We start from the raw sequence: 27613 nt of genomic DNA, 5'->3' as shown, positions 1-27613 counted from the left end.
TCACAAGCAAACCTAATGGAGGATTTATTGGGAATGTTGAAAGGTTTGGCATTTCCAAGTCTCTATTCCACCTGGTCTTTGCTTAAAACAGGAACCCAAAGATACTGGAGAAACTGCATCGGAAAACCTGGATTGCTTTGCTGCCTGCGGCCAACTCAGGGAAATGTCCAGTTTCTACTAGGGCAGAGAAAGTGATTCCTGCGAGATCCAACTTCTAAAGATGCTGCAGATTTGAGGTATCAAGCACAGGGAGTGTACTGTAATGCCAGGCGGTCAAAGTCGTTTTCCTTTATAGCCCAAAACACAAAGAAAGAAAATAAATTTACATTCTAAGGGGAGAATCAAATCCACAATGCAACAGCTAAAAAGGCCAGCACAGGCAGTCCTTGACTTACAACAGTTCATTTAGTGACCATGCAAAGTTACAATGGCACTGAAAAAAGTGACTTACGACGATTATTTCACACTTATATGACTGTTGCAGCATGTAAATGTGATTTACATTTGGATGCGTGACAACGGGTTCATATTTATGAAGGTGGCAGTGTCCTGGGGTCATGCGATCAACTTTTGCCACCTGGCAAGCAATGCCAACGGGGAAGCCAGATTCACTTAACCACCGTGTTACTAACTTAACTGCAGTGATTCGCTTAACAAATGTGGCAAGGAAAGTCGTAAAATGGGACAAAACTCATGTAACCAATTTCTCACTTAGCAGCATAAATTCTGGGCTCAATTGTGATCGTAAATTGAGGACTACCTGTAAAACCTTGAACTGCATTAATACAAGTTGTGTGTCCTGGTCAAAGGACACTAACAGTCCCGCTTGTCTACGCTGCCTATTTCAGAGTTGGGAGTGTCGTGTCCATTTCTGGGCATGACGTCTTCAAAGGAACATAGAAAAGTTGGAACTTTGGGAGAAGAAGCACTTAAGGGAGCCTGATAGTTTGCAAAACAGAAGATGTCTGATAGCAATCTATCAATACAGGTAATCCTCGATTTATGACCATTATTTCCGTTGCTAAGTAGTGTGGTTGTTAAGTGAGTCCCACCCCATTTTACGACCTTTTTCGCCATGATGGTTAAGCAGTCATCTCCATTTGCAAGCTTCTGACAAACGAAGTCAATGGGGGAAGCATGATTCATTTAACAACTACAGGGATATTAAAATAAGCTGCGACTCATTTAACAATTGCCTTGCTTAGCAATGGACATTCTGGTCCCAGTTGTGGTTATAACTCGAGAACTGCCTGTATTGCTTCTCTGCTGCCTGAGCAACCCCGAGAACTGGACTCCTGCAAGAATGCATTCAATGAAAATAGAACCATTATTGCATTTATTCCCAATGAGTGGCACCTAGAGGTGAAATGCTCGCCTCCCACTCAGAAGGTCGAGAGTTTGATCTTAGGCAGCTGGCAGCTATTTCTTTATCTATGCAAAGAGAAAATATCTGCTGTGAACTTCAAGTAGGTGTCAGGAAGGGCCTTTGGCCAGTAAATATTCAGCTCCATTCAGTTATCCTGACTCCACCCCGAAACAAAGGGATTAAAGCAGGGGTGTCAAACTGGTGGCCCACAGGCCAAATATGTCACGAGCAGGCCACGCCCACCCCAGCTCTGCAAAGGGGAAAAAATGCTGCAATATGTCACATGATGGCAACGTGATGCCGTGAGTTTGACACCTGTGGATTAAAGGGTCGTAAAAAAAAATCATTCCCGTATTTGAATCCAGGGGTGGGCTCTTGGGGGTTCAGGCAGTACTCTAGTCAAAGATCGCTGGGGTTCAGCGAACCCCCAAATGTCACCCCTGGCTGGCCACGCCCACCCCTCCCCTCCCAGGAGTCTGCACATGGCCCTTTCATCATTCCAGGTAAGTGCAGGGGCTGCGCAAAGGGTCTGGGAGGGCAAAAAACAGGCCTACCAGAGGTTCCAGAAGTCTGGAAATGGGCCTGTTTCCAGCCTCCGGAGCCGGGGGGAAGCTGTTTTCACCCTCCCAGAAGCTTAAGGAAAGCCTCTGGAGCCTGGGGAGGCCGAAAAACACCCCCCCCCACTGTGATGCAGGTGTCGACTAAGCCACGCCCACCATGGCCATGCCCATCAAGCAACGGGGCAGTGAACCTATTGCTAAAGGACCTGAAGCCCAGGCCCGCTTGAATCTGATGAAAACACTTATTTTATGGCACAATATGGTGGGCTTAACCAACAATCCGCAATGTTTGACAAACAACAAAAATGCATTTTTTTAAAAATAATCCTCCCTCCTTTTCCCTTCCCTCTACTCTCTCAGAAGCCAAAGCCAAAGAGAAGAGATGCTTTACCTTGGCTTGATATTCCTTTACGAACGGATGGCTTTTATGGGCATCCTTGAGCTGCGACAGGTAACGGTTGGTCACCTAAAAAAGAGGAAAGAGGGGACAGAACCCAAGCGATGAATAACAAAAACAATGGGAAAGAAAATCTCCTGCGGGAAAGGAGAAGAGCAAATTCCGCTCCCAAAGGACAAGGCCGCTGGAATGGGAAAAGCTAGCCAGCCATTCTCCTGTGTCAGCGGGAGGCTGATTGAGAACTGGGCGACCTCTCACCTTTCCCACGCAGAGGAGGGACTCCCAATGGAGGTGGCCACGAGAGGAAGAAGGTCAGGAGAGCTGCCCCGAAATGCACAATGGATTGGGAAGAAGAAGGCTTTAGGAGCGGAGATTGGCTCCCTGGCTGAGGAAGCTGGAAAGGACCATCGATGGAAAAGCAAAGAAAAACTTTCCTAGTCATTTCCTTTGCAACAGCTGGCTGCATGCGTGTGGCCAGGGGTCAGAGGGGTCAAGGGAGGAAGAGATGGCCAGGGCTCCATCAAGGGGGAGAAAGGGTCAGTTCCCACTCTCCCCACCCTGCTAAAAATGGCAGTGGGGAGAGGAGCCAAGCTCATCAAGGACAGACCTGCAATTAATTATCCCTAATGAGTTACTTCTTCTGTCTTGAGAATTCTAGACCTGGAAAGAGTCATTTAAGGCCTTAATTTCATTGCTGAGTGTAGGAATCCACTGAAGCAACCCGGATAAGTGGCTCTTCAAACAGAACAATGCCTTTCAACCTTGTCAACTTTAAGAGGAGCAGACTTCAACTGCCAGGATCCCCCAGCCAGCCGGCCTTGCTGACTGGGGGATCCTGGGAGTTGAAGTCCGCTCCTCTTAAAGTTGACAAGGTTGAAAGACACTGGCTTAAAGTCATCTAGCCAATAGGATTGAAAAAATACCTGGACGCAGAGAGAGATATTGGCTTGATCTGTGCGCCCATCGAGTGCCTTGAATAGGTGGGTTAACAAGAATGTAAATCCACCTTTGAATAAGGAGGCTGAATTTTATTATTTGGCTCTACCTGGGGACTGTGGTGTTCTGGATGCAGGAACGTCCAAGATCCTTGAAATTCCTCACCCAATTTGCATATTTGGGAAGAGGTTTTAAAAGGGAAAATGGTAATTAACCTCTTTTGGGGTTTAAATACTTGTCCTGTCCCTTGACTTTTCCACTCATGGAAAAATAATCTGATTTGTTGGATTTTTTTTAAGGGTGCGATTTTGCCCTGCTCTTCAGTCCCTGAAAAAGGTGAAAATATGTTGGATTCACCCATTTGGGGTGGGAGAGAATTGGGGGGGGCATAGCCAAAGAGGCTTATAGTTATCCTGATGAGGTAGAAATAAATCACTGATTAAACAGGGAGATTTAGAATCCTGGCTTACATTATATCACATTACATTTCTCTCCTCTTATCTAAGTAGTGATTAAGGCTGCATGTAACATTTGGGGGAAGAAGATACCGTGTTTCCCTAAAAATAAGACCTCCCCAGATAATAAGCCCAATCGGGTTTTTGAGCGCATGTGCTAAAATAAGCCCCCCCAAAAATAAGGCCTCCCTGAAATTATTTAAACACATGGGCAGCCAGTCCTCACCATTTCCTCTAGTTAGGGTTAGGGAGACAGAGCTGGAAATCAGGTAAGACGGCAAGAGGAGCTACATCTTGCTCCACGCGCCCAAAAATAACAAGACCTGCCTGAAAATAAGGCCAGGCGTTTATTTCGGGGTTTAAAAAAATATAAGACAGGGTCTTATTTTCAGGGAAACACGGTAGATCCATCCGACAGGAACAATGATTAAAAACTAACAAGATTGCATCTGCAAATTCTGCATGGTTAAAATTTCTCATCTAGAGTTGGGAGGGTTTTTTTTTTTAAATGCATTTCAATTCTCTTTGGCTTTTTTCTTGCAGAACTCAAGTTTCGTTTTCAATCACAAATACTATATTTTCAGTATAAAAGAGAGAACTGTGAACTGTGAATAGAGAGTATCTTTGCTCTGTCCAAGGAGATGGGTACATTTTGAATCTGGAAACTTTCCTGAAATGGTTGGTCAGAGATGAAGGATTATTTAAGCTCCTTGAACTCTAATACTAGCCAAAAAGAGATGGCTGTAGGTACAAGTACAGGTAGTCCTCCAGTTACGACCATAATTGAGCCCAAAATGTATGTTGGCAGGTAAAACATTTGTTAAGTGAGTTTTGCCCCATTTACGATTTTTCTTGCCATAGTTAAGTGAATCATTGAGTTTGTTAAGTTAGTAACCTGGTTGTTAAGTAAATCTGGCTTCCCCATTGACTTTGCCTGTCAGAAGGTCACAAAAGGGGATCACATGACCCTGAGACACAGCGACCGTCATAAATATGAACCAGTTACCAAGCATCTGAATTTTGATCACGTGACTTATGGGGATACTACAATGGTTGTAAGTGTGAAAAATGGTCATAAGTCATTTTTTTCAGTGCCGTTGTAACTTTGAATAGTCACTAAATGAACTGTTGTAAGTCGAGGACTACCTGTAGTCCCTGGCAACTGTAGTCATGACAGTCATAAAGCAGGTCATTATGTGACTGACCTCATCGTATGACCGTTTTTGTGACTGGGAGCCCATTGTTCACTATGAGGTTTTGCCAGAAACCAAGAGTAAATGCTATTTCATTTATTTTATTTTATTTTATTTATTTATTTATTTATTTATTAGATTTATATTGCCGCCTATTCGCCCATGGCGACTCAAGGCGGCTTACAGGATATAAGAATTTTCTGGTCAAAATGTCATAAATTGCAGGTTGTGAGTGCGGGACACTGCAAACGTGGCCATGTTGCCACAGGAGGGGTTGGTGGTTGTCGGAACTTGGGAACCAGATCGTAAATATCTTTTTTGGGGGGCCCACTGTAACTTTGATCGGTTGTTAAGCAATCGGTTGTAAGTCAAGGACTACCTCTATGGTCAAAAGAGTTGAAATGCTTCCCCCACCCCCAAATGCAAACAAGCAGCTCCTACCTCTGGAGTTTTCCCCAGGTGTTGTGAGAGGACTACGAAGTTGATCAGAGTCTCAGGATGGCTGCTGTCCTGAAAGGGGAGAGAAGCACAAAAACCAGCATTGAATAAAATCACACTATGCTGTTGTCAAATTGTGACAAGGGGAATTATTGAGTCTGTCATCTACAACCCAACAAGACAGACACAGACTTCAGAGGATAATTAGAACTGCAGAAAAAAACCATTGCTACCAACCTGCCTTCCATTGAGGACCTGTATACTGCACAAGTCAAAAAGAGGGCTGTGAAAATATTCTCACATCCTGGACATAAACTGTTTCAACTCCTACACTCAAAACAACGCTATAGGGCACTGCACACCAGAACAATTAGACACAAGGACAGTTTTTTCCCAAACCCCATCACTCTGCTAAACAAATAATTCCCTCAACACTGTCAAACTATTCACTAAGTCTGCATGACTATTAATCTTCTCATCGTTCCCACCACCCATCTCCTTCCACTTATGACTGCATGACTGTAACTTGTTCCTGTGGCCTTATGATTTCTATTGATTGATTCCTAATATGATTCGATTGCTTATTTGTACCCTATGACTATCATTAAGCGTTGTACCTTATGATTCTTGACAAATGTATCTTGTCTTTTATGTACACTGAGAGCATATGTACCAAAGACAAATTCCTTACGTGTCCAATCACACTTGGCCAATAAAGAGATCTATCTATCTATCTATCTATCTATCTATCTATCTATCTATCTATCATCTGTCTATCTATCTATCTATCTATCTATCTATCTATCTATCTATCTATCTATCTATCTATCTATCTATCTATCTATCTTGTCTTCCAGACAAAAGTTCCTTCATCAAGGTAGCTGAGGACAAGCAATTATTTCATTTTTCAGACAAGCAAAAACCCAAACTGGATTAGCCACTGAGCCACCTGGGCTAGGATTTATTCCAATGGAGAACAGATCACGCCTATACCAGATCACTTGCAGTGACCCAAAGGTTCCAAATCTGAAACTTCCAGAATCCTATAATTGAAGGGGATTATTTCCGCCATGAAAGTCCTGCTCAGGGCAGAAATCCAAGTATAAGTATCCTCCACCAGGAAGCTGTCTAAGATAGCTGTTCAAGGCTCATTTCCACTACTAAACTCCACTGATCCTTAAGAATTTTTCCCCCCTACTGCTCAATTGGAATCTGCTTTCTTTTGATTTAAATCCAGTGTTTCCCAACCTCGGCAACTTTAAATTGGGCGGTCTTCAATTCCCAGAATTCCTCATGGGCTGGGAATTAAAATGGCTGAGTTTGAGAAATCCTGATTTTGGATCTTTTGAGTAATATCTTTCGACACCTGAAAAATGCTATCAATCACATGTATCTGACTTTGTGCCCTGTATGTTGCTTATACTTTCTTTGCAGGCTAACTGCATTCCTACTGCCCAAAGTTTGATCCTGCCTGAGGGTTGACTCAGCCTTCCATCCTTCTGAGGTCAGTAAAATGAGGACCCAGACTGTTGGGGGCAAGAGGCTGACTCCTCTGTAAAACCGCTTAGAGAGGGCTGGAAACCACTATGAAGCGGTATATAAGGCTTAATTGCTATTGCTGTTTTTGCACCCAATCAATAAAATAATACAATAAGGAAAAACTAAGCATATCCATTTTCCTCCAGCGCCCTTTGTAAAATGATTTTTTCAATCTTCTGAAGTACCTCATTGCCCTTTTCAACACATATTCTGAGATTCTTGAAGTTTTGTAAAAAAAAAATAATAATGGTGCTCAGAACAGAATACAGTTACTCCAAATGGGATCTGATCAAGATTGAATGAAAAGTGATTTTGGAAGTATATTTTGACTGATAAAACTTAAAATTGTGTTCGCCTCTTTTGCAGCCACGTGATACGTTGACCAACGATCCATTTTTGACTGATTGTAGTCCTTTTCACTTCTCCTACTGTCCAGTCAGGTATCTCCTGTCCTATAAACTGGGTATTTGATGCTAGCAATTGAACTACAGTGTTTCTGCAGGCTGATCAAATCTCTCCCCTCCGACCAGGGGTGGGTTCTATTTACCTTTACTACCGGTTCGCAATGGGGCCACCCGTGCTCGCTTCACTCACACGCTCTTCTGCGCATGCGCAGAAGCATTTTGATGATGTCGGGGTCGGTGGGTGGAGCCTCCCGCTGGTTTTACTACCGGTTCTATAGAACCAGTGTGAACTGGGGGCAACCCACCACTGCCTCTGACCCTACCCATCATGGAAGGAATCAGGATAACAAACTGATTAGGTCACCAATTTGCAAGGAATAGGGAGAACTGGGGACCAGGAACAGGATTCAGGTCTTTCCCATATGGGAATCTGCACGTATATGTGATATATATCATGACTTCGATGCATTAACAACGTAGTTTGCATCAGACTTAATGCAACTACACAATGGCATAATTCACACTATGGTAACACGGTGCTTCAGTTGGAACTTTGATGTCACTGCAGTTTGCAAAAGTCTCTTGACTCCCTAGATTGTGGTTTTGGAGAAGACTAATTGACAGCCCTTGAACTGCAAGGAAATCCAATCAGTCAATCCTAAAGGAAATCAACCCTGGATGTTCTTTGGAAGGACAGATACTGAAGCTGAAGCTCAGATGCTTTGGCCACCAAATGAGAAGAGAAGGACTCATTGGAAAAGACCCTGATCTTGGGAAAGACTGAAGGCAAAAGGAGAAGGGGGACAGGAGAAGATGAGATGGTGAGATAGTGTCATCAACTCAAAGAACATGAATTTGGGAAACTCCAGGAAACAGTGGAGGATGGGTTCCAGGTGTAACACTGTGCTATGGTCCATGGGATCACGAAGAGTTGGACACGGCGTAGCAACTGAAAACAAGATTTCCACCTCCTGATTTCAGCCAGATTTCAGGGGAAGAGCTCACCTTGTCAAGAGCCTCCTGCAGCACCCCTTCGGCATCTTCCCACTTGCTCTGTGCCATGTAGCAGGCAGCTTGGCCATTCAGGAGCAGCAGTGTGGGTGACCACTTCTCCGACATCTCCTGGAAGATGTAATAAGCGTCCTGCAATTTTTCACCACCCTGCAGAGCAAAACATTGGGAAATCCTTAGGAGGAGGAACACTATTTTAAACAGTTTGCAGGCACATTCATGATGAGCAGTTAGTGCCTTAGAAATGCCCGTAAGTTCAATGGTGAGGATTTAAACCATTTCAGGATTATCACCTAATGTAAAAATACTTCCGTTGACAGAGCTACCATCAGCTGGAGTAGAAATGATGATGGTCTAGACCAGGGGTTGGCAAACTTAAACACTCAAAGAGCCACTTGGACCCGTTTCCCATAGAAAAAAAAACACACCGGAGCCACAAAACCTGGGTGGGCGTGGGCAACTCAATGTCACTCACTCACCCAGTCACATGACCCCTCCTAGCCACGCCTACCCAGCCACAAAACCATTCTGTCTCTCTCTCCCTCTTCCTATCTCCCCCTCTCCCCCCGTCTCTCTCCCTCTGTATCTCTCCCTCTCTTCCCCTCTCTCCCCCCTCTCTATGTATCACTCTGTATGTCTCTCTCTCTCCCCCCATCTCTCTCTTTCTATGTCTCTCCCCCTCCCTTCGGGTGACCGTCTTCCTCCTCCCCCTCCTCTCGCCATCGCCTTGCTGTTTCATCCCCCACCCTCAGCAGCTCTTCGGCTGAGTGTGGAGGGTGCGAACTCCAGCCTGAAGCGGCAGGAAGCAAAAGCTGCCTTACGTGCAAATGTGGCGCGAAGGTAGGTACAAGGCAGCTTCTCTCCTGCACTTTCCTCCTCCTCCCACTCTCGTGATGCCCTGGCCGGCTGTGGCTGAGCCGGGAGCATGCGCAAACATGGGGAAACCCTCCTTAAGCAAGCCGCTGCTCACCCTGCGCGCACCTTTCCTGGGCTTCGGCACTCGGTTGAGGAGGGTCTCCCTGCATGTGCGCACGCTCCCGGGTCAGCCACAGATGGCCAGGGCATCACGAGTGTGGAAGAGCCACACTCAAGGGGCCAAAGAGTCGCATGTGGCTCGCGAGCCGTGGTTTGCCGACCACTGATCTAGAGTAGGGGTTCCCAATCTTGGCAAGTTTAAGACTATGGACTTCAACTGCCAGAATGCCCCAGCCGGCTGGAGCATTCTGGGAGTTGAAGTCCATACGTCTTAAACTTGCCAAGATTGAAAAACACTGCTGTCACTCACCATGTACTGTATTTTTCAGAGTATAAGACACACCTTTTTTCCCCAAAAAAGAAGGTGAAAATCTGGGTTCGACTTATACTCCGAATGTAGCCCCACCCAGCTTCTCAAAGGGAGGTTTCAGAGACTGAAAAAAGCATCAGAAACAGAGCTTGAGGCTTTTTTTCTGAACCTGTTTTGGAGGCTTTCATATGCAGAAAACAAAGTTTTTTCTGAAACGGAGTTTCAAAAGTTTGAGAGGCAGAAAAAAAAGCAAAAAAAAAAAGCAAGGCACAGAGCTCACAACCAAGGAACCTGTTGCTAAAATTCACCTCTGGGAACAGTTGATTGGGGGCCGATCCACCTGCCAATTAGCTTTTTTCTTATTTTCCTCCCCAAAAACTAAGGTGCGTCTTATACTCTGAAAAATACAGTAACTCATCAACTCATTTTTGGCAGAGCTGTTCTCCCCTCCCCCGTTGAAACAAATTCCAAGAAATAGCTATTTGTACCCAGCATAACAATAGTAAGATGGCTGTCTTCGACCCATTGGATACCGGTTCGGAGGCGGAATTGGAATCAGGACCATCCCGACAGGATTGACACATCTCCCCTGGAATGTCTGGAGAGTCCAGGGGCTGAGGACGATGCTGTCCCAGGCCCCGCCAGCATTGGAGAAGATAGTTGACCAGACGGGGAGCTGCCTACCTTCACAAACGCAAGGATGTGTGTGTCTTTGTTGGGAACAATTATTTTGCTTTGGCACACTCTTTCCCAGCCTTTGTAAACTCTGCTTCGAATTGTGTTTCTGCCCTGCGAACTCTGACCTTGCTTGTGAACTGCGGATCTTGACCTGTGGACCTTGAACCTTGTTTATGACTTATGGGCTTTGCATCTTGTTTTTGAACTACAGACTTCCCCCTTGCCTTGTGAAATCAGCCCCGGTGACTATTGGCTTTAGTTTGTGAGACTGTGTTGCACTGACTGTGGGCGGCTGCCTTCAGGAAGGTTTGGGGATGGAGCTTTACCAGCTGTTGTAGGGCCGTTTTTCATGGGATAGCAGAGCAATGAAGGACTTTATTGAAGCCCACATCTGCCTAAACAACCTGTATTGTAACACTGGCAGTCCCATCATCCTGATAACTCAGGAATGCATATCCTAAGATTCTTGGCTAGCATGGCCCATCCATGGAAATCCTAGTAGCTGCTATTCCACCATTTAAATTTCCCAGGTGGCTGAAAACTGGATTACCTTCCTGCTTGGGTCTCACCAGGATTCAATGAGTTGCTTTGGAAAGGTTCACCGCTGCTACATCGAATCTTCCTGGGGTGGAAGGTAGTCTGCGTTCCCAGGTGGGAAGGATTGCTTTTCAGAAGGCAAGAGGCCGCAGAGCTTGGAAAGTTTGGCTGATAGGAAGAAAGTGAAAATGGCTCCTCCCTTGCTTTCTCTACAGTATATCTATAGTTATATCTGCTATATAGCAGATATAGCTATAAAGCAAATATCTGCTTTAATCCGGCAAGACTCTGTCTACAGGTGAAGAATAATAAAGGCAGCTGTCGCTCTTGGTTCTTGGGGGCCGACATTTCCCTTAGTGCCCAACTGCCGCGGATGGCACCTACCATCGCAAGATTCACCCATGCAGTTGCCAGCTGCGTCAGCGTTGAGTCCTCATCTTGCTCCTGCATCTTCTTAAGCTCTTTTCTGAAGAGAAGGAAGAAAGAAGAGGGAGCACTTGAGTGAAAAACCTCCTGCTGGCCTATCTGCAAGATTTGGGGTGTCACATGGCAAATGACTGATGGATTCAGCCGGTTCAGGCGAAACAGTAGTTAAATCGCTGGGTGGCCCCGCCCAGTCCCTTCCCTTTCCTTCATCCCCATGCGCTCCATTTTGGCTCCCAGGTAAGTGCAGGGAGGTCTCCTAGGCCCAAAATGGGTCATGGTGGGGTGTGGCGCCCCTCCACAGCCCATTTTCACTCCCAGGAGGCTGCAGGGACCCCTCTTAGGCCCAAAACAGGGTGTGGGGGGTGCATCCCCCCGCGGCCCATTTTTGCTCCCAGGGGGGTGCAGAAAGCAAGTGCTACCTGTCACATCCCCTGGCCACGCCCACCATGGCCACGCCCACCCAGCCGGTCATTAGGGCAGAGAACTGGTTGTTAAATTATTTGAATCCTACCACTGGCAGAGGTCCTATTTTATGCTGATTCATTGCCCGCAACCTCCTCATTTAAAACGGACAATAAAAGGAATTGAACGGGACTGTTTGGAAGTTGAGTCATAGCAATTTGAATTCCTGTCTCTTTGATTTGAAAGATTTCCGTGCTTATCCAAGGAGCTTCTTCAGTCTGATTAAACAGGGAACTTTTACTTGCAAAGTTAGGCCTCTCCTTACTGACTCCAGGCTGTCTCCTAAACTAGCATTCCATGACACATGGGCTTGTTTCTAGCGTGCCACAAGATTTTTCTCTTGGGTTAGTTTTTCTCAAATAATTTTTGTATTATGTATATTCTGAATAACCCATATAGTCAGTATAGTACTGATACTAAAAAAAAAAGTGTAATTTCCTCTGAAACCAAATCTTAACACTTTTAAAAATATGTATACTGTCTATAATTTTCTGGTATGCCACAGAATGACTGTGTTGATCCAAAAGGTTGAGAATTTCCTAACGATTTAGGAGATAACCCACCCCTTCTAATAAAATATTTCAATTCATTTCAATAATTTTTTTTAAAAAAGGCAGGAGGGATGATGCTGACAGGCTGGGAAACTTACCGGGCCAAATCCAGACGATCCAGTTTTAGTAGGATCTGGATGGTCATGGCCATGCTGGAAAGAAAGAGAGCATTTTAGGGTCTTAGAGGAGGCAGATCACAGGGGATTTACATGCGTTCTGAGTCTGTTCGTTCAATTCCTATGGCTCAATCAATGACTCTGGTATACAATATAGGAGCCTTGGTAGTACAGTGGTCTAAAGCACCCTGTTATTAAGACCAGCTGCCTGCAATTACTGCAGGTTCGAATCTCGCCAGGCTCAAGGTTGACTCAGCCTTCCATCCTTTCTAAGGTAGGTAAAATGAGGACCCAGATTATGGGGGTAATAAGATGACTTTGTATAAATATACAAAAGTATGAAGGCTATTGCTTAACGCATTGTAAGCCGCCCTGAGTCTCCGGAGAAGGGCGGCATATAAATCAAATTAAAAAAAAAAACAATTAAGGGGTCTTTCTGCACTAGGGGCTTATGCTCAAGGAGCAGGTGGGAACCATGGCTAGCCAGAAGCCTTTGCACAAATACACCCTAATAATATAATATAATATAATATAATATAATATAATATAATATAATATAATATAATATAATATAATATAATATAATATAATAAATATAATATAATATAATATAATATAATATAATATAATATAATATAATATAATATAATATAATATAATATAATATAATATAATAAATATAATATAATATAATATAATATAATATAATATAATATAATATAATATAATATATACAATCTATCTAATCTATTTATTATGCTGCCCATCTCCCCTAAAGATGACTATGGGTGGCCTAAAAATCCAATAAGTAAAACCTGTGCACCAACTGAGCTCCTTCTATGAATGGGAGATCAATTCTCACACCTCAGTAGTTTATTTCTCTGCCCTTTGACTTTTCGTATTACAAACAGTCCTTGACTTGTTTGTCCTGCAATCAGGACTTGGAACTTCTGTTGCCAAGTGATGTGATCATTAGCTGAATCATCACATCATTAAACGAATCACACAATTGTTAAAAAGGGGAATCGCACTGTCGCAAAACGAACCTGGCTTCCCCCGTTGACTTTGTCAGAAGACAGCTGGGAAGGTCACAAATCAGGAGACTATAATTTGCTGTAAAAGGATGACAGATGCCATGTGCCCTAATTTAATTGTGTGACCATGAGGAACTCCTATGGTTATAAACCAGTGGTGAAATCGTCTGCGGATTGCCACTGGTTCACTGCCCTCGCATGCGTGGTGCGTGCCAAATGTGAGCTGCGCACACGTATGTGCAGTGCACACCAAAAGCACTCTTCACGCGGAAAAAGAAGGCTTAACAAGGTAAGTAGAACAGCGAGGGGGGAACAACTGTGCCGCACGATTTATCTTCGCTAGGAAGGAATTCCTGCTTTCTAGCAAATATAAACCGCAGGCAGGGTGGATTTGATTTAAATCGAGTCGATTTAAATCATGATTTAAATCACTAGTAAAAAGACTTGATTTAAATCAACTCGATTTAAATCATAATTTTTAAAGAGCAACTGTCATCTCTGCTACTCCTTTGACCCACTGTTGACTCACCGATAGTCCCAGTGTTGCAGAATATACAGCCTCATGCTACATAACTAAGCTCCATTTCATGCTGAATAAACTAAATTATTTATGTATCTTAAATAGAAAACTATCTTACGATAGATTTTTACCCCCAAAGTTTTTTATTAAAATAAATTCAATAAAAATCAAAAAAATCTGATTTAAATAAAAAAATCCGATTTAAAACAAAAAAATCCAATTTTTTTGATTTTTTTAAAAAAAATCATTGATTTTTATCCATCCTGACAGCACGGCACAGCTGATCGTCGGAAATACCAAACTGCTGGCTTTTTTTAAACTACCTATTTGCCCAAACCGGTAGTTTTTATCACTACTGGTTCACCCGAACAGGTGCGGAACCAGTAGCATTTCACCCTGTTATAAAAGTCGTAAATTTCTTTTTTTTTAGCACCATCATAACTTTGAACTATTGCTAAACGAATTGTCATAAGTTGAGGACTACTTGGTGATTCACAAACTAAATTAAGAGGGAAAAAAGAATCTTCCTCTAAGGGAAACATATCATTATTTGAGTACATGAGATAGAAAGTGTTTCTTACTAATAGGATGAGAACAATCGGGTGTATAGATTGTGATTCAATCGATGGGATGAGTTATAAGTTCTTCTTTACAGAGATAACAATTGTTCTAAAGAAACTGGTGGGAAGCGACGATGGGATCCAGGCTCGCACATGGCGGAGCTGAGAAAACGAGGGTGGGCCCAAACCCGCTTACCATTCCAAGCTTTCCCCCTGGTGAAGGGTCCGCAGCGCCGCATCAGGATTCTGGTCATGGAAGTAGACCGAAGCCGCCATCAGCAGGAAAGTGGTGTTAGTGACCTCCATGCTCTTGCTCATCTTCTTATCTAATTCCGCCACAATTGCATCCCTGTAAAAAGAGAGGGGAGGGTCAAATAAATGTCAATGTCCATCCCCCCCACCCAAAATGGGAGTAGCCACCAAATTCACTACCAGCAGCTTTTCAGAGGCCCAAACCTCCTCCTGCAAAATTTGGCAGAAGGAACATTAAAAACATGGAACATTCTTGACATGTTATTCTAAGCTTGCTCAGAAAATAGAATAGAAATAGAATGTCTTATTTTCGGGGAAACAAGGCATTTGCCTGTTATTAGAATAGAATAGAATAGAATAGAATAGAATAGAATAGAATAGAATAGAATAGAATAGAATAGAATAGAATAGAATAGAATAGAATAGAATAGAATAGAATAGAATAGAATAGAATAGGAATATTTATTTATTGGTCCGATTTATATGCCAACCTTCTCCGGAGACTCAGGGCAGCTTACAATGCTTTTAAGCCTTCATACTTTTGTATATACCTACTTAGTAGGGCTTTCGCCCCCACCCCCAAGGGGTGTTCTTTTTTATACAAAGTCAGCTTATTGCCCCCACAAACTGGGTCCTCATTTTACCTACCTCGGAAGGATGGAAGGCTGAGTCAACCTTGAGCCTGGTGAGATTTGAACTTGCAGTAATTGCAGGCAGCTGGTGTTACTTAACAGCACTTTAGTCTGCTGCACCACCAAGGCTCTTAGAATAGAATAGAATAGAATAGAATAGAATAGAATAGAATAGAATAGAATAGAATAGAATAGAATAGAATAGAATAGAATAGAATAGAATAGAATAACAGAGTTGGAAGGGACCTTGGAGGTCTTCTAGTCCAACCCCCTGCTCAGGCAGGAAACTCCATACCTATACCATTTCAGACAAATGGTCTGAAAAACTCTTCTTAAAAACTTCCATTGTTGGAGCATTCACAACTTCTGGGGGCAAGCTGTTCCACTGATTAATTGTTCTCACTGTCAGGAAATTTCTCCTTAGAACTAGAAGTTGCTTCTCTCTTTGATTAGTTTCCACCCATTGCTTCTTGTCCTACCCTCAGGTGCTTTGGAGAATAGCTTGAAAGTACAGGTAGTCCTCGACTTATGACCACAACAGAGCCCAGAATTTATGTTCCTAAGTGAGACATCTATTAAGTAAGTTTTGCCCTATTTTATGACTTTTCTTGCCACATTTGTTAAATGAATCACTGCAGTAGTTTAGTAACACGGTTGTTAAGTGAATCTGGCTTCCCCATTGACTTTGCTTGGCAGAAGGTCACAAAAGGGGATCACAGCCAGGGCCCTGGGACATTGCAAGGGTCATACATACGATCCAATTGCCAAGCATCCGGATTTTGATCATGTGAGCATGAGGATGCTGCAGTGGTCGTAAGTGTGAAAAACTGTCATAAGTCACTTTTTTCAGTGCTGTTGGAACTTTGGTCACTAAACGAACTGCTGTAAGTCGAGGACTACTTGCATTTACCATACGGCTTAAAGTTTTCTTCAGCTGCGTTCCCAGAAAAGCTTGCTAATTTCTACTACCTTTCTACTAGTTTACTACAAGTTCATTTTTGTAGAATAGGTAGATCTAGTCTCCAAAAAGGAACTTGTGACTTGGTTTTGATGACTAGACAGGATAAATTTTAAAATGAAGAAAAATATATAATTTAGAGAGAAAAAATCAAAGTATATTTATAAATGTTGTGAACAATGTCAGAAGCCGCTTCTTTATACGCTTTTCTTTCCATTCTATTTTTCTTTTTTCTTCTCTTGCCCTGTTTGCTTTTTCTTCAATTTCTTTCTTTTTTCTTGTTTACTGTCTATTGGTTTGGTTTAGCTTTTGCAATCTTGTTTTAATGTTTTAACAAAGATTATACTTCACAAAAGAATCAGCCCAGGTTTAGCCAGCCAAAAGATGCTTTTGATATAAAATTTCCTGCAGCTTTGTGAAGACGACACGAGAATTATCCTCGCAGGACATTATTTATTTATTTATTTATTTATTTATTTATTTATTTATTTATTTATTTATTTATTTATTTAATCATATTTGTATACCGCCCTACTCCCGAAGGACTTAGGGCGGTGAAGAGCCAAAATAAAATACAAAGACATACAAAAGTTAAAAAACTATTAAAAACAGATTAAATAATTTAGGCTCAAAAAACAAATAAAAACATCCAATTTATCTAAAAAACATTTAAAACCCAATTTAAAAGGGAGAGTTAGGCCAGACCAGCCTGTTGGAATAAAAACGTTTTTAGGGCGCAGCGGAAGATGCGTAAGTCTTGGATCCTCCGTATCTCCGGGGGGAGCTCGTTCCAGATGGCAGGTGCCCCCACAGAGAAGGCTCTCCCCCTGGGGGCCGCCAGTCGACATTGTTTGGCCGACGGCACCCTGAGGAGCCCTATAACACTCAAGTCCCAGATTTACCTCTGGCTCTCTTTGGAGAGGTATTCAGCAAACATCCGGACCGCCTGGAGTTCTGGACAAGCCCTGGGCTTGATTTCATCCAGCACCACACCATATTTGCGCTGTGCAAAGGAGGAAGAAAAAGAGATTCTTGTTTCTACCATGAACAAAACTGAATGTTGCAGCAAGATAAGGAGTATCATTTTCATCTTGTCCGTCTGTCAGACTTCGATGCTATCTCAAAATAAATGAATTTCCAAACTGCCAATCTTTAAGGAAATCTTTTCTTTAATTGAGCACAGCAACCGGATCATGACTCAATGCGGACAAGACTGACCTTTTGCCCCCCAATCCCTCCCTTTCTGATCCCCAAATCTCTGCTTCTCATTGGCTATCTTCCAAGTCATTCTCCAGACTTCTTGTCTTGTCATTTCCCAGGAATGTCCCCCCCTCATTTCCACGACAACCCGACTTCAAAGGGATTTAGCAGGCAAAAGTTCAGAGCTTATCTCTCTCCTCTGCTCTCTATGCCAGCGTTGAGGTGCTGACAGGATAACATTTCATAGCTCAGGGTTGAAATGAGGGATACTTGGTGCTCTCTGAGCTCGGTTGTTTTTTCCCCCAGACGTTTCATTATCCAAACTACATTATCACCGAGGTAGGCCCTCAAGTCTTATCTAAGTTTTAAAGTTGCCTTTGCAATGAGCAAACACCCAAAATGAAAATTTACAATTCAGTTGCACATGTTCTTGCTTCGAAGTTTCCTACTAACAAACAATGGACACTAAACCTTTGGTTCGTCAGTATGTCATGTGAATTCGGACCAGATTATCGATTTTTGAAGAAAGAAGCTTAGAAGAGAACCAAACACACCGTGGCTTGTTCCTCTGACTATTCAGGGAGGAACAATACAGCACATCTAAGAGAAAGGTGCAGGTATTTGGATTCAAAGCAGAACAGGGCCCTCCGAAGGGTGTTGCCAGTTCTAAGTACCTTCTTAAGGAAGTTGCATCTTTCAGAAGTTTGCAGAACAGCCTTGGGGTCCCAGGAACTAATGACATGACATGAGTTAAAGAGTATTAAGGCATAACCATGTTATCCCACTCTTTTTGTACCTCCTTCACGCGTGTATCCCTGAAACTACCCAACTACCACATGAGCCTAAAAAAAGCCTTTTTTAAAAAGAAGGAATCAACAATTGTAACAGCTACAGCCATGTAAACCCCACCCCAACCCCAGAATATCTTCTGGTCCATATTCAAATACTGTAACTATAAATCTCTAGGTCTAGGGCCATGATGGCGAACCTAGGGCATGCATGCCAGAGGTGGCACGCAGCGCCGATGGCACGTGAGCCGTCGCCCCAGTTCAAACTCTGCTGCGCATGCCCACACGCCTCCCACCAGCCAGTTAGTCTTCAGGTCTCTGCCGCGCCTGCGAGGGGGGTGGGGTGTGTGCGGGGGGCCGCACACACAAGCAGGGGGCATGTGTGCATGCGCCAGGGTGGGGCACATGCAGGGGGCCGTGCACGCATTGCATTTTGGGGGTTCGGACGCGTGCTTTGCGCACTCGGTCCGGAAAAGGTTAGTCATCCCTGGTCTAGGGGCATCTGCCAGGTATGGTGAAAAATTCAAGATGGGAGCCATGAAGCAGGGGTGGGCTGCTGGGGGTTCGCAGGTGTTCGGGAGAACCGCTTTAAGATTCTGTGCAGTTCGGAGAACCCCCAAATCCCACTCCTGGCTGGCCCTGCCCCCTCCCCGCCCCTCCCAGGAGTCCCCACGCGGCCCGTTTTGGATGCAGGTAGGCGCAGGGCGTGAGCAGAGACTCAGGGAAGGCAAAAAATGGGCCTACCGGAAGTTTGGGAAGGCCTCCGGAGCCTGGAGCCGTTTTCGCCCTTCTGGAAGCTTGAGGAAAACCTCTGGAGCCTGGGGAGGGCAAAAACGGCCCCCTGCTGTGGTGCAGGAGGCCGACTAGGCCACGTCCACCATTGCCATGCCCACCCAGCAACCAAGCAAGGAACCCCTTGCTAAAATTTTTGAAGCCCACTCCTGCCATGAAGGGTCAATAGAAACTTGGCCTCAACATCTTGACTTTATTAACCATACCCTGTGGACATCCATCCTAGCATCCAGTTGAAACGGATCTGTAAAACAGATTGGAGAAGTTTCCTGAGGCCAATGGAAACTGCAGTCAAATAGGTAGAGAATAACAGATTCTCCAGTTTGGGGGGAAGTGCTTAGAATCTGGATTAATAGTTAGTAATCAAAGGAGGCTGCTGTCATCAAAATATAGGATTTAAGGTACTGTTGCTATTAATCACAATTCTCTCGAGGTAGGTTTTTTTTTTTTTAATTAGATTTATATGCCGCCCTTCTCCGGAGACTCAGGGTGGCTTACAATGTGCTAAGAAATAGCCTTCATTCTTTTGTATATTTATACAAAGTCAGCTTATTGCCCCCACAACTGGGTCCTCAATTTACCTACCTTAGAAAAGATGGAAGGCTGAGTCAACCTTGAGCCTGGCGAGATTCGAACCTGCAGTAATTGCAGGCAGCTTGTCTTAATAACAGGGTGCTTTAGACCACTGTACTACCAAGGCTAATTTCTGTTTGAAACTGAATGGAAAAACAATCCACATAAAAACACAAAACTGCACATTTCAGCTCCAGGCACATGTATAGAAGACTACGGTAGGTAAACTTGGCAGCTGCCATTTTTTGCACTTTCTCAAATCATTTGATGAGCTCGGCCTACCTGCGCGATGTACGCACGATACAGGAAGATGTCCCTCTCTATTTCTTTTTCTGGATTGGACGGCTAAAAACAGAAAAGAAAATTCTTTCCATAACTATACACACATATGCACAATAAAGCACAACCCCACCCCACTCCCTCAAAGTCACAGAACACCTCAGGACCAGCATCTTTATTGCTTTATCACCTTAAATAGAAAAAGTCTACTTTTTGGGTGCAGTGATTTCCAGATACCTTCTTTCAATTTCACAGCAGCCACAGCCACCATGGAGAGTAACAATGACTGCTGGGATTAGTAGTTATAACATTAAAAAAGCCATTGTTTGCCCATTCTGGACTCAATGAAGATACACATTTTTTGTTCCTGTAACCACACAACCCCATTTCAGAGTATCATAAGCCTGGGGTGAGAACCCTGTTCCTTAGCCATTTGATAGGCACTTTAAATATTAATAAACACGAAAGCAGAAAAAGCCAGTCCTCAGGCCTGCTCAAAGAGGCACAAGAAACAAGGGAGATAAAAATGAATAAACAGGAATATAATTTATATGGTTTAAATCAGATTTTAGAGCCACTCCAAACTGCTTTGTAAAAAAAAAAATGTAGTTCTATACAGCTTTATAAATGTAACAATTACTTTGTTTGCTTTTCTAACACGTAAGAGGCAAGTTAACAAACAGGGTAACTGAGAATCGAATCGAATCGAATCACAGAGTTGGAAGAGACCTTGGAAGTCTTCTAGTCCAGGGGTCAGCAACCTGCGGCTCTGGAGCTGCATGTGGCTCTTTCACCCCTCTGCTGCAGCTCCGTCACTCAAAATATGTCTCACAACCGCCAACGTGTGACACCCTCCAGCACACAATTTATTGAGCTTTTCAACCCCCGGTAGGCCAACCATGAATAAATCCAAGAAAAGAAAAATTTCAGAAGAAAAGAGAATGTTTAAATCAACTACTTATGCTAGTATTGTGGCCGCTCAAGAAATAGTCAGGCACGGGAAGGGTTTTGTGGCTCCCGGTGTTTTCTTTTCTGTGGGAAACGGGTCCAAATGGGTCTTTGGATGTTTAAGGTTGCAGAGCCCTGTTCTAGTCCAACCCACTGCTCAGGCAGGAAACCCCATACCTATACCATTTCAGACAAATGGTTATCCAATATCTTCTTAAAAACTTCCAGTGTTGGAGCTTTCACAACTTCTGGAAGAAAGTTGTTCCACTGATTAATTGTTCTCACTGTCAGGAAATTTCTCCTCAGTTCTAAGTTGCTTCTCTCCTTTATTAGTTTCCACCCATTGCTTCTTGTCCTGCCCTCAGGTACCCTCATGTCTTTAAAGATGTGAAAACATAGGTCAATGACTTTTAATATAATTTAAAAGTTGTGGATGGATGTTCTCTTACCAAACAGTAAAAATATTCTGTGATTGATGTGTGCTTTCAATGCCAGACGCACAGATCTTTATGAAGCATGATCTCCCCAAAGCATCCTTCTGATCCTCCAATGACTGCACCCATCACTGCTGTGATTGAGTCAATCCACCTTATTTCTCTTTCCTTCTATTTTTCCCAGCTCAGTCTTTGCATAAAGTGTTCCACAATATGGTACTTTGAGCCTGGTCATTTGCACCCCTCCTCCCCCAAATGAGAACCTTGAATGGATTTGTTCTATGATCTGTTTGCTTATACTTTCCTTGGTATTTTCAAGGGTGCTCTCCAGCCCCAAAGTTTAAACATGTCCATAGTGTTTCTATCCTGCTCCTTCAAAGTCCTACTTTCACTTCCGTATGTTGTCCCAGGCAAAACTATAACCTGCACAATTTATAGGTACAGGTAGTCCTCAACTTACAACGGTTGATTTAGTGACCATTCAAAGTTACAGCAGCACTGACAAATGTGACTTATGACCGTTTTTCACACGTACAACCGTTGCAGCATCCCCATGCTCACATGATCAAAATTCAGACGCCTGGCAAGTGGTTCATATTTATGACGGTTGCATTGTCCCAGGATCATGTGACCGGCTTTTGTGACCTTCTGACGAGCAAAATCAATGGAGAATCCAGATTTATGTTAACAACCGTGTCACTAACTTGAGAAATGCAATGATTTCCCAATAGTCAGGTGATCAAAATTCAGATGCTTGACAACCGGCCTGTATTTATGACAGAGGTCATGTGATCTCATTTTGCGACCTTCCGACAAGCAAAGTCAATGGGGAAGCCAGATTCACTTAACAACTGTTACTAACTTAACAACGGCGGCGACAATTCACTTAACAAACGTGGCAAGAAAGGTTGTAAAATGAGGCAAAATTCATCTAACCACTGTCTTGCTTAGCAACAGAAATGTTGGCCCCAGTTGTGGTCGTAAGTCGAGGACTACCTGCCCATTTCCCCGAGTCCTCCATGACTGACTCCGTCAAGTCCTTATTCTGAATTATTATTTCTTGATCGCCATCTACTATTGCTATTTATTCTTTTTCTCTCTTTCAAATGGCCACATTTTTTTTCCAAAAAAGTTTTTATTTTTATTTCTCATAAACATATTTACATGAACAGTCATTTATCCACCATTTTTCATTCATCTTATCTTTTAACTTTCAATTTAAATTTTTACTTATTCGGGGCTGCTCTTTTACCATTTACCCTTCTTTATTTTGCTACAACCTTTCTTCTTCTCCTCCCCTTCTCTTCCTTCCTCTCTCTCCTCTTACTTTCTTCGTTCTTCCTCTTCTTCTCTTTCCCATTCCCATTCCCTTCCTGTTAAGTTGGGCGCATGAGGAGGCAGAAACAAGGACTTCAGTGACAACAGCTCTTTAATTCAGTGTGACTCCAGCAAAAAATACAGTAAAACAGCTCCCCTTATATACTTCTCCAGCCACGGAGTTAGCCAATCACCAATGGGCTATTCTTTTAAACTTCCCGCCAAAACCATATACATTACTCTCCTCCCTTCCCAGAGAACACTTAGGCTCGATATTTACATTTTTACATACAAAATCAGCAGTTGACTAGGGTGTTCCCTACGCCTAGTTGACATGTGCAGTTCAGTCTGAGGCGTGGCGTTGAGCTGGTCAGAGGGACCTTTTGTCTCTCCCAGCTCCGCCAATGGAACCTCCTGGATCACTTCGGGGGCGTTGATTTCTTCAGCTGGGGCTAGCGTCGCGCTGGGGTGGCGCTGGACACCAAAGTCCTCAAATAAGTCTCACAACCTTCTCGGGCGTGAGCTAGTTGTCGTGGGAAAGGTTTGGTAGTTAGGGATTGGAGTTTCTGATTGTGGTTCTGGCTCTGTGACTACTTTTTCGGATTTGATCTACATGCCTTCTCCAGATTCTCCCATCTCCCATGTCCACTGTGTGTGACTTGGGACCGGTTATGTCAGAAATAGTCCCGGCTAACCATAGGGGCCCATTGGCATAATTTCTGGCAAACACGGGTGTCCCTATCTGGAATTCCCTCAGCTTCCCATCGGCTCCCTTGAAACCATCCGGGGAATAATTGGGGTGTAGCCGGTGCAGCATGCACCTAAGTTTTCTGTCCATCAGGAGTTCGGCCGAACTGTGCCCGCCCAGTGGCAGTGCATGGTGTGGCATGTTGGGCAGCCAGAAACTTGTCTACTCTGGCCTGCCAGTCCCCAGCGTCTAGCCGTGAGAGTGCCTCCTTGGCTGTTCTCACGAACCTTTTAGCCAGGCCGTTACTGGCCGAATGAAAAGATGCAGAAAGTGCATGCCTGATTCCCAACTCCCCCATGGTTCCCCTCGAATTAGGTAGCAGTAAACTGGGGACCGTTGTCTGATACGAGGGTATCGGGTAGCCCATGGATAGCGAAGTGTTTCCGAAGCACCTTGATTACTGCTTTGGATGTCGTGGATTGCGTTAAGTTGATTTTGAGCCATTTGGAATAGGCATCGACAATGACCAAAAATGTTTGGCCGCGAAAGGCCAAAATCTATGTGGAATCTAGACCAGGGCCCTTGGGGTGGTTCCCATTCCCTCACTGGCGCTGTGGGGGGGATCTGGCCTGGACTCTTGGCAGGGTTGACACTTCCCCACCCACTTGGTAATGTTGTTGTCCATTTGTGGCCACCAAATGTAGCTTCTGGCTAGCCCTTTCATCCTAACAATTCCGGGGTGCCCGTCATGTAAGGTACGCAAAACCTTTTTCCTTAAGCATAAGGGTACAATGACATGATCACCCCACAATAGGCACCTTCTATTTCCACCACGCTGTGTACCTTCTTTTCTACGGCGGTACTTGCTTGACCTACTCTGGTGCTGCAGGTCTCGTGACTTTTGAGGTCAATCAATCAATCTTTATTTATTGATTAGCCCTTGGGCCATATCAAAGTGCAGCGCTCCAGAAACAATCATTACAAAAGTTTGGTAGAAACAATTTAAAATGAAATTGGAATAGGAATAAAACACGATTTAAAATGAAATTAGAGTAAAATACGATCTAGAATGAAATCAGAATAGAATACAATAATTTGAGATGCAAATTAAATGATTAAAATTATATTACAATGTCACCCCTGCATCTACCCAATCAGTCTTAAAACTATTAGAATTACATTATTAAATCAAGTGATTTTTCCTGCAGTCTATCACATTCTGCTGCACCAACTTTGTCCTTTTTTCCATCAATTTTACAGCAAATTTGGCAATCCATTTCACCAGCTGCAAGTTAGAACCTAACAACAATGTTGCAACAAGCGCTCTTTAGACTCAGGGGTGCTGATGTAAAAGATCCTGCCCAGCTGATGTTCCCTCAAATCTGAGTACAGGGGGCAGTCAAAAATTACATGGGACATTGTTTCAACTTCCCCCTTCCCACATAAACAGACTCTTTCACTTACAGGGATACCCTTATACCTACTCCAAAGCATGTTTGTTTGAAGTTGGTCTAATCTCAATTTGGTAAAATATCTCCTTATGATGGGAAACAAAGGCAGAGTTAAATATTTTTCTATTTTAAAGATTTGTTTATTGGCCGATAACCGGGGCAAACTTTTACTGCTGTCACCTGTGCAATATCCGATTGTGCACTTATGTCCTTAAACCTCTGTGCAATCCAATTTCGGATCTGCCTATGATCGTACTGCTGCCAATTTAAAGGAATACCAGAGCTAGATACCTGCTTCAGAACTCTTGATAACCAATTATTTTTATAACTTGAGATAATCTGATCTATTAGCACTAGCTTTGGTAACCTCCCTTCCTCCATCTCGATTATTCTTAACCAATAATAAATGGTCTTCAGCATGGCCCTAGTGCCATGCTGAAGACCATTCAATTTTCGCCTGAAAGACCTTTAGCACTGGAGTTAATGACTTTTGAGATTCGCGCCCTTTTTTGGATCGCCATGTTTGTTGGCTCTTTTGTGCCCCGCTGGCTTGGATTGGCTAGGACCACTCTTCGGTTTATGGCTGGATGGTAGACTTGCCCTGCACACCCTTGCCAAATGCCCTTTTTTATCGCAATGTCTGCAGATGGAGTCTCTGAACTTGCAGGTCTGCCGTTGGTGTGACCCTCCGCAGCTCGCACAGTCTTCTCGACGCTCTCTCCGCTCATGTCTGTGCCTTTCTGTTTGGAAGACGTTTTCGTCCAACTCTTCTTCGCTGTCGGTCTGGGTTACTTCACTGTGCACTGGGGCTGACTTGTGCATTGTCTGCGATGGTGCTAGTCGTTGCAGGGTCTCCACAGCCTTGGTGGAGGATTCGTGTGCTCTTGCTTCGTCAAGAGCGATGGGTAGAGTCAGATTTGACCTGGCCAGAAGTCTTCTCTGTAGGCGAATATCTCCAACGCCGCAGATTAGTTGCTCTAGGAGCACTTCATCGAGGTCTTGGTACTCGCAGTGCTTGGCGGCCTTGCGCAGGGCGGCCATGTAAGTGCTGATCGGCTCTCCCTCTCGTTGCAGCCGTTGCCGGAACTCATACCTCTGGACGAATTTGGAGGTTACCGGGGCGTAGTGTGCCTTTAGTGAGGCTTGTAAAGCCTGCCATGGTACCGACTGAACCGGGGTCGGCTCAAATAGTGACTCAGCCATGTCGAAGACTTCGGGGCCGCAGTGGCTCAGGAAGAGAGCTCTTTTTCTGTTGTCGGAGAGGTTCTGTAGGTCGTTAGCCTCCAGGAAGCATTCGAACCGAGCCATGTACGACCCCCACTTCTCTCTGGCTGGGTCGAAAGGCGTTGGCGGTGTAAAAGTAGACATCCTGGTCATCTCGCTTGGCACTGAGCTCATCTGCCTGGTTGGATTCGTTGTTGTCAGCTCTTCGGCTTGCTTCTTGTTTACCTCAATCCCATCCTTCGTCGCCAATGTTAAGTTGAGCGCATGAGGAGGCAGAAACAAGGTCTTCAGTGACAACAGCTCTTTAATACACAGTGTGACTCCAGCAAAAAATACAGTAAAACAGCTCCCCTTATATACTTCTCCAGCCACGGAGTTAGCCAATCACCAATGGGCTATTGTTCTTTTAAACTTCCCGCCAAAACCATATACATTACACTTCCCCCACTCCTCTCTTCTTCCCCCCTTCTAACCTTCTCTCCTACCCCTCTTTCCCCTCCCTTTTCTTCCTCTCCTTTTCCCTTTCTTCTCTCTCTCCCTCTCCCTTCCTCTCTCTCTCTCTACTCCTTCCCCTATCGCTATTTATTCTATTTGGTCTTAATTTTTTTTTTTTTGCCAAATCATTTTTTATTTTTTTATTTTAAAAAAAAAGAAAGATAAAACATACAAATATCATTCAATCAAGTACAGACAGTACATTGGTCGGTTTGCATCCTTAGTGCCCTCTCCTCTCTTCACAATATCACTACATATCCAAAGTTTATTCTTATGTAAAATTTATCAGTTGCATCATCATTTAAAGTATTTCAGCATTTTTTTTTTAATTTGATTTATATGCCGCCCTTCTCCGGAGACTCAGGGCGGCTTACAATGCAATAGCCTTCATACTTTTGTATATTTATACAAAGTCAGCTTATTGCCCCCACAAACTGGGTCCTCAATTTACCTACATTTACCTATATTTACTTATATATCACCATTTTTTATTATCTACCCAATGGTAAAATAAATCCCATATCAAATAATATTATTTTTCTTCCTGCTCTCTTATTTCTAATGTCAGTTTACTCATTTCGGCACAGTCCAACATTTTCCTAATGATTTCTTCATCTGTAGGTATCATTTCTACTTTCCAAGTAGATTTTAGGGATTTTACCAGAAATATATAACAAAAAACTGCAGTATTTAATTGTGAATCTTCTAACAGCAGCAAGAATTGTATCTGCTAAAAATATTTGGTCTTAATTTTATTGCCCCCCCCCCTCGCGCTGAACCTTGAGGGCTTTTCACTGAACTACAAGTGACATCAACTGGTTGAGGATGATGGGACCTGCAGTCTTAACACCGTTAGGGTGCGGGAACTCGGAAAACGACTCTGGCAGGCGGCGGTTCAACCGGTCGTGCCTTCCTTGCTTCATTTTTTTCCCCTCAGAATTTAACCCCGAGCTCCTCACCTTGACTCGCTGCGCCTCGTTGATGGCCGCCTGAAAGGCCCCGATGTAGAAGTTGTTCCTCAGGTCGAAAAGCTCGTCAGCCTCTCCGGAACCCGCGGGAGCCGCCATTGCGAACGCTTCTTTTTCAAACCCGACACGTCTTCGCCTTCCTCGCC

General features: G+C 43.7%; 1 protein-coding gene across 1 annotated transcript; it reads right to left on the bottom strand.

Moving 5' to 3' along the window:
* COPE (COPI coat complex subunit epsilon) lies at positions 1–27613 on the bottom strand. Its single transcript, XM_070931832.1, has 10 exons — positions 27459–27613; positions 19946–20008; positions 17213–17313; positions 14665–14817; positions 12337–12390; positions 11184–11265; positions 8294–8449; positions 5349–5417; positions 2318–2392; positions 1–287 (listed from the first exon to the last, which is right to left on the bottom strand). The coding sequence occupies exons 1-10, from the start codon at positions 27564–27566 to the stop codon at positions 240–242; spliced, it is 909 nt and encodes a 302-aa protein (XP_070787933.1). The 5' UTR covers positions 27567–27613; the 3' UTR covers positions 1–239.

Source organism: Pituophis catenifer, unplaced genomic scaffold, assembly GCF_029215685.1.
Source record: "Pituophis catenifer annectens isolate HBS135680 unplaced genomic scaffold, rPitCat1.0.hap2 SCAF_1, whole genome shotgun sequence".
Classification (NCBI taxonomy): Eukaryota; Metazoa; Chordata; class Lepidosauria; order Squamata; family Colubridae; genus Pituophis; species Pituophis catenifer.
This window is presented reverse-complemented; position numbering and strand designations above follow the sequence as displayed.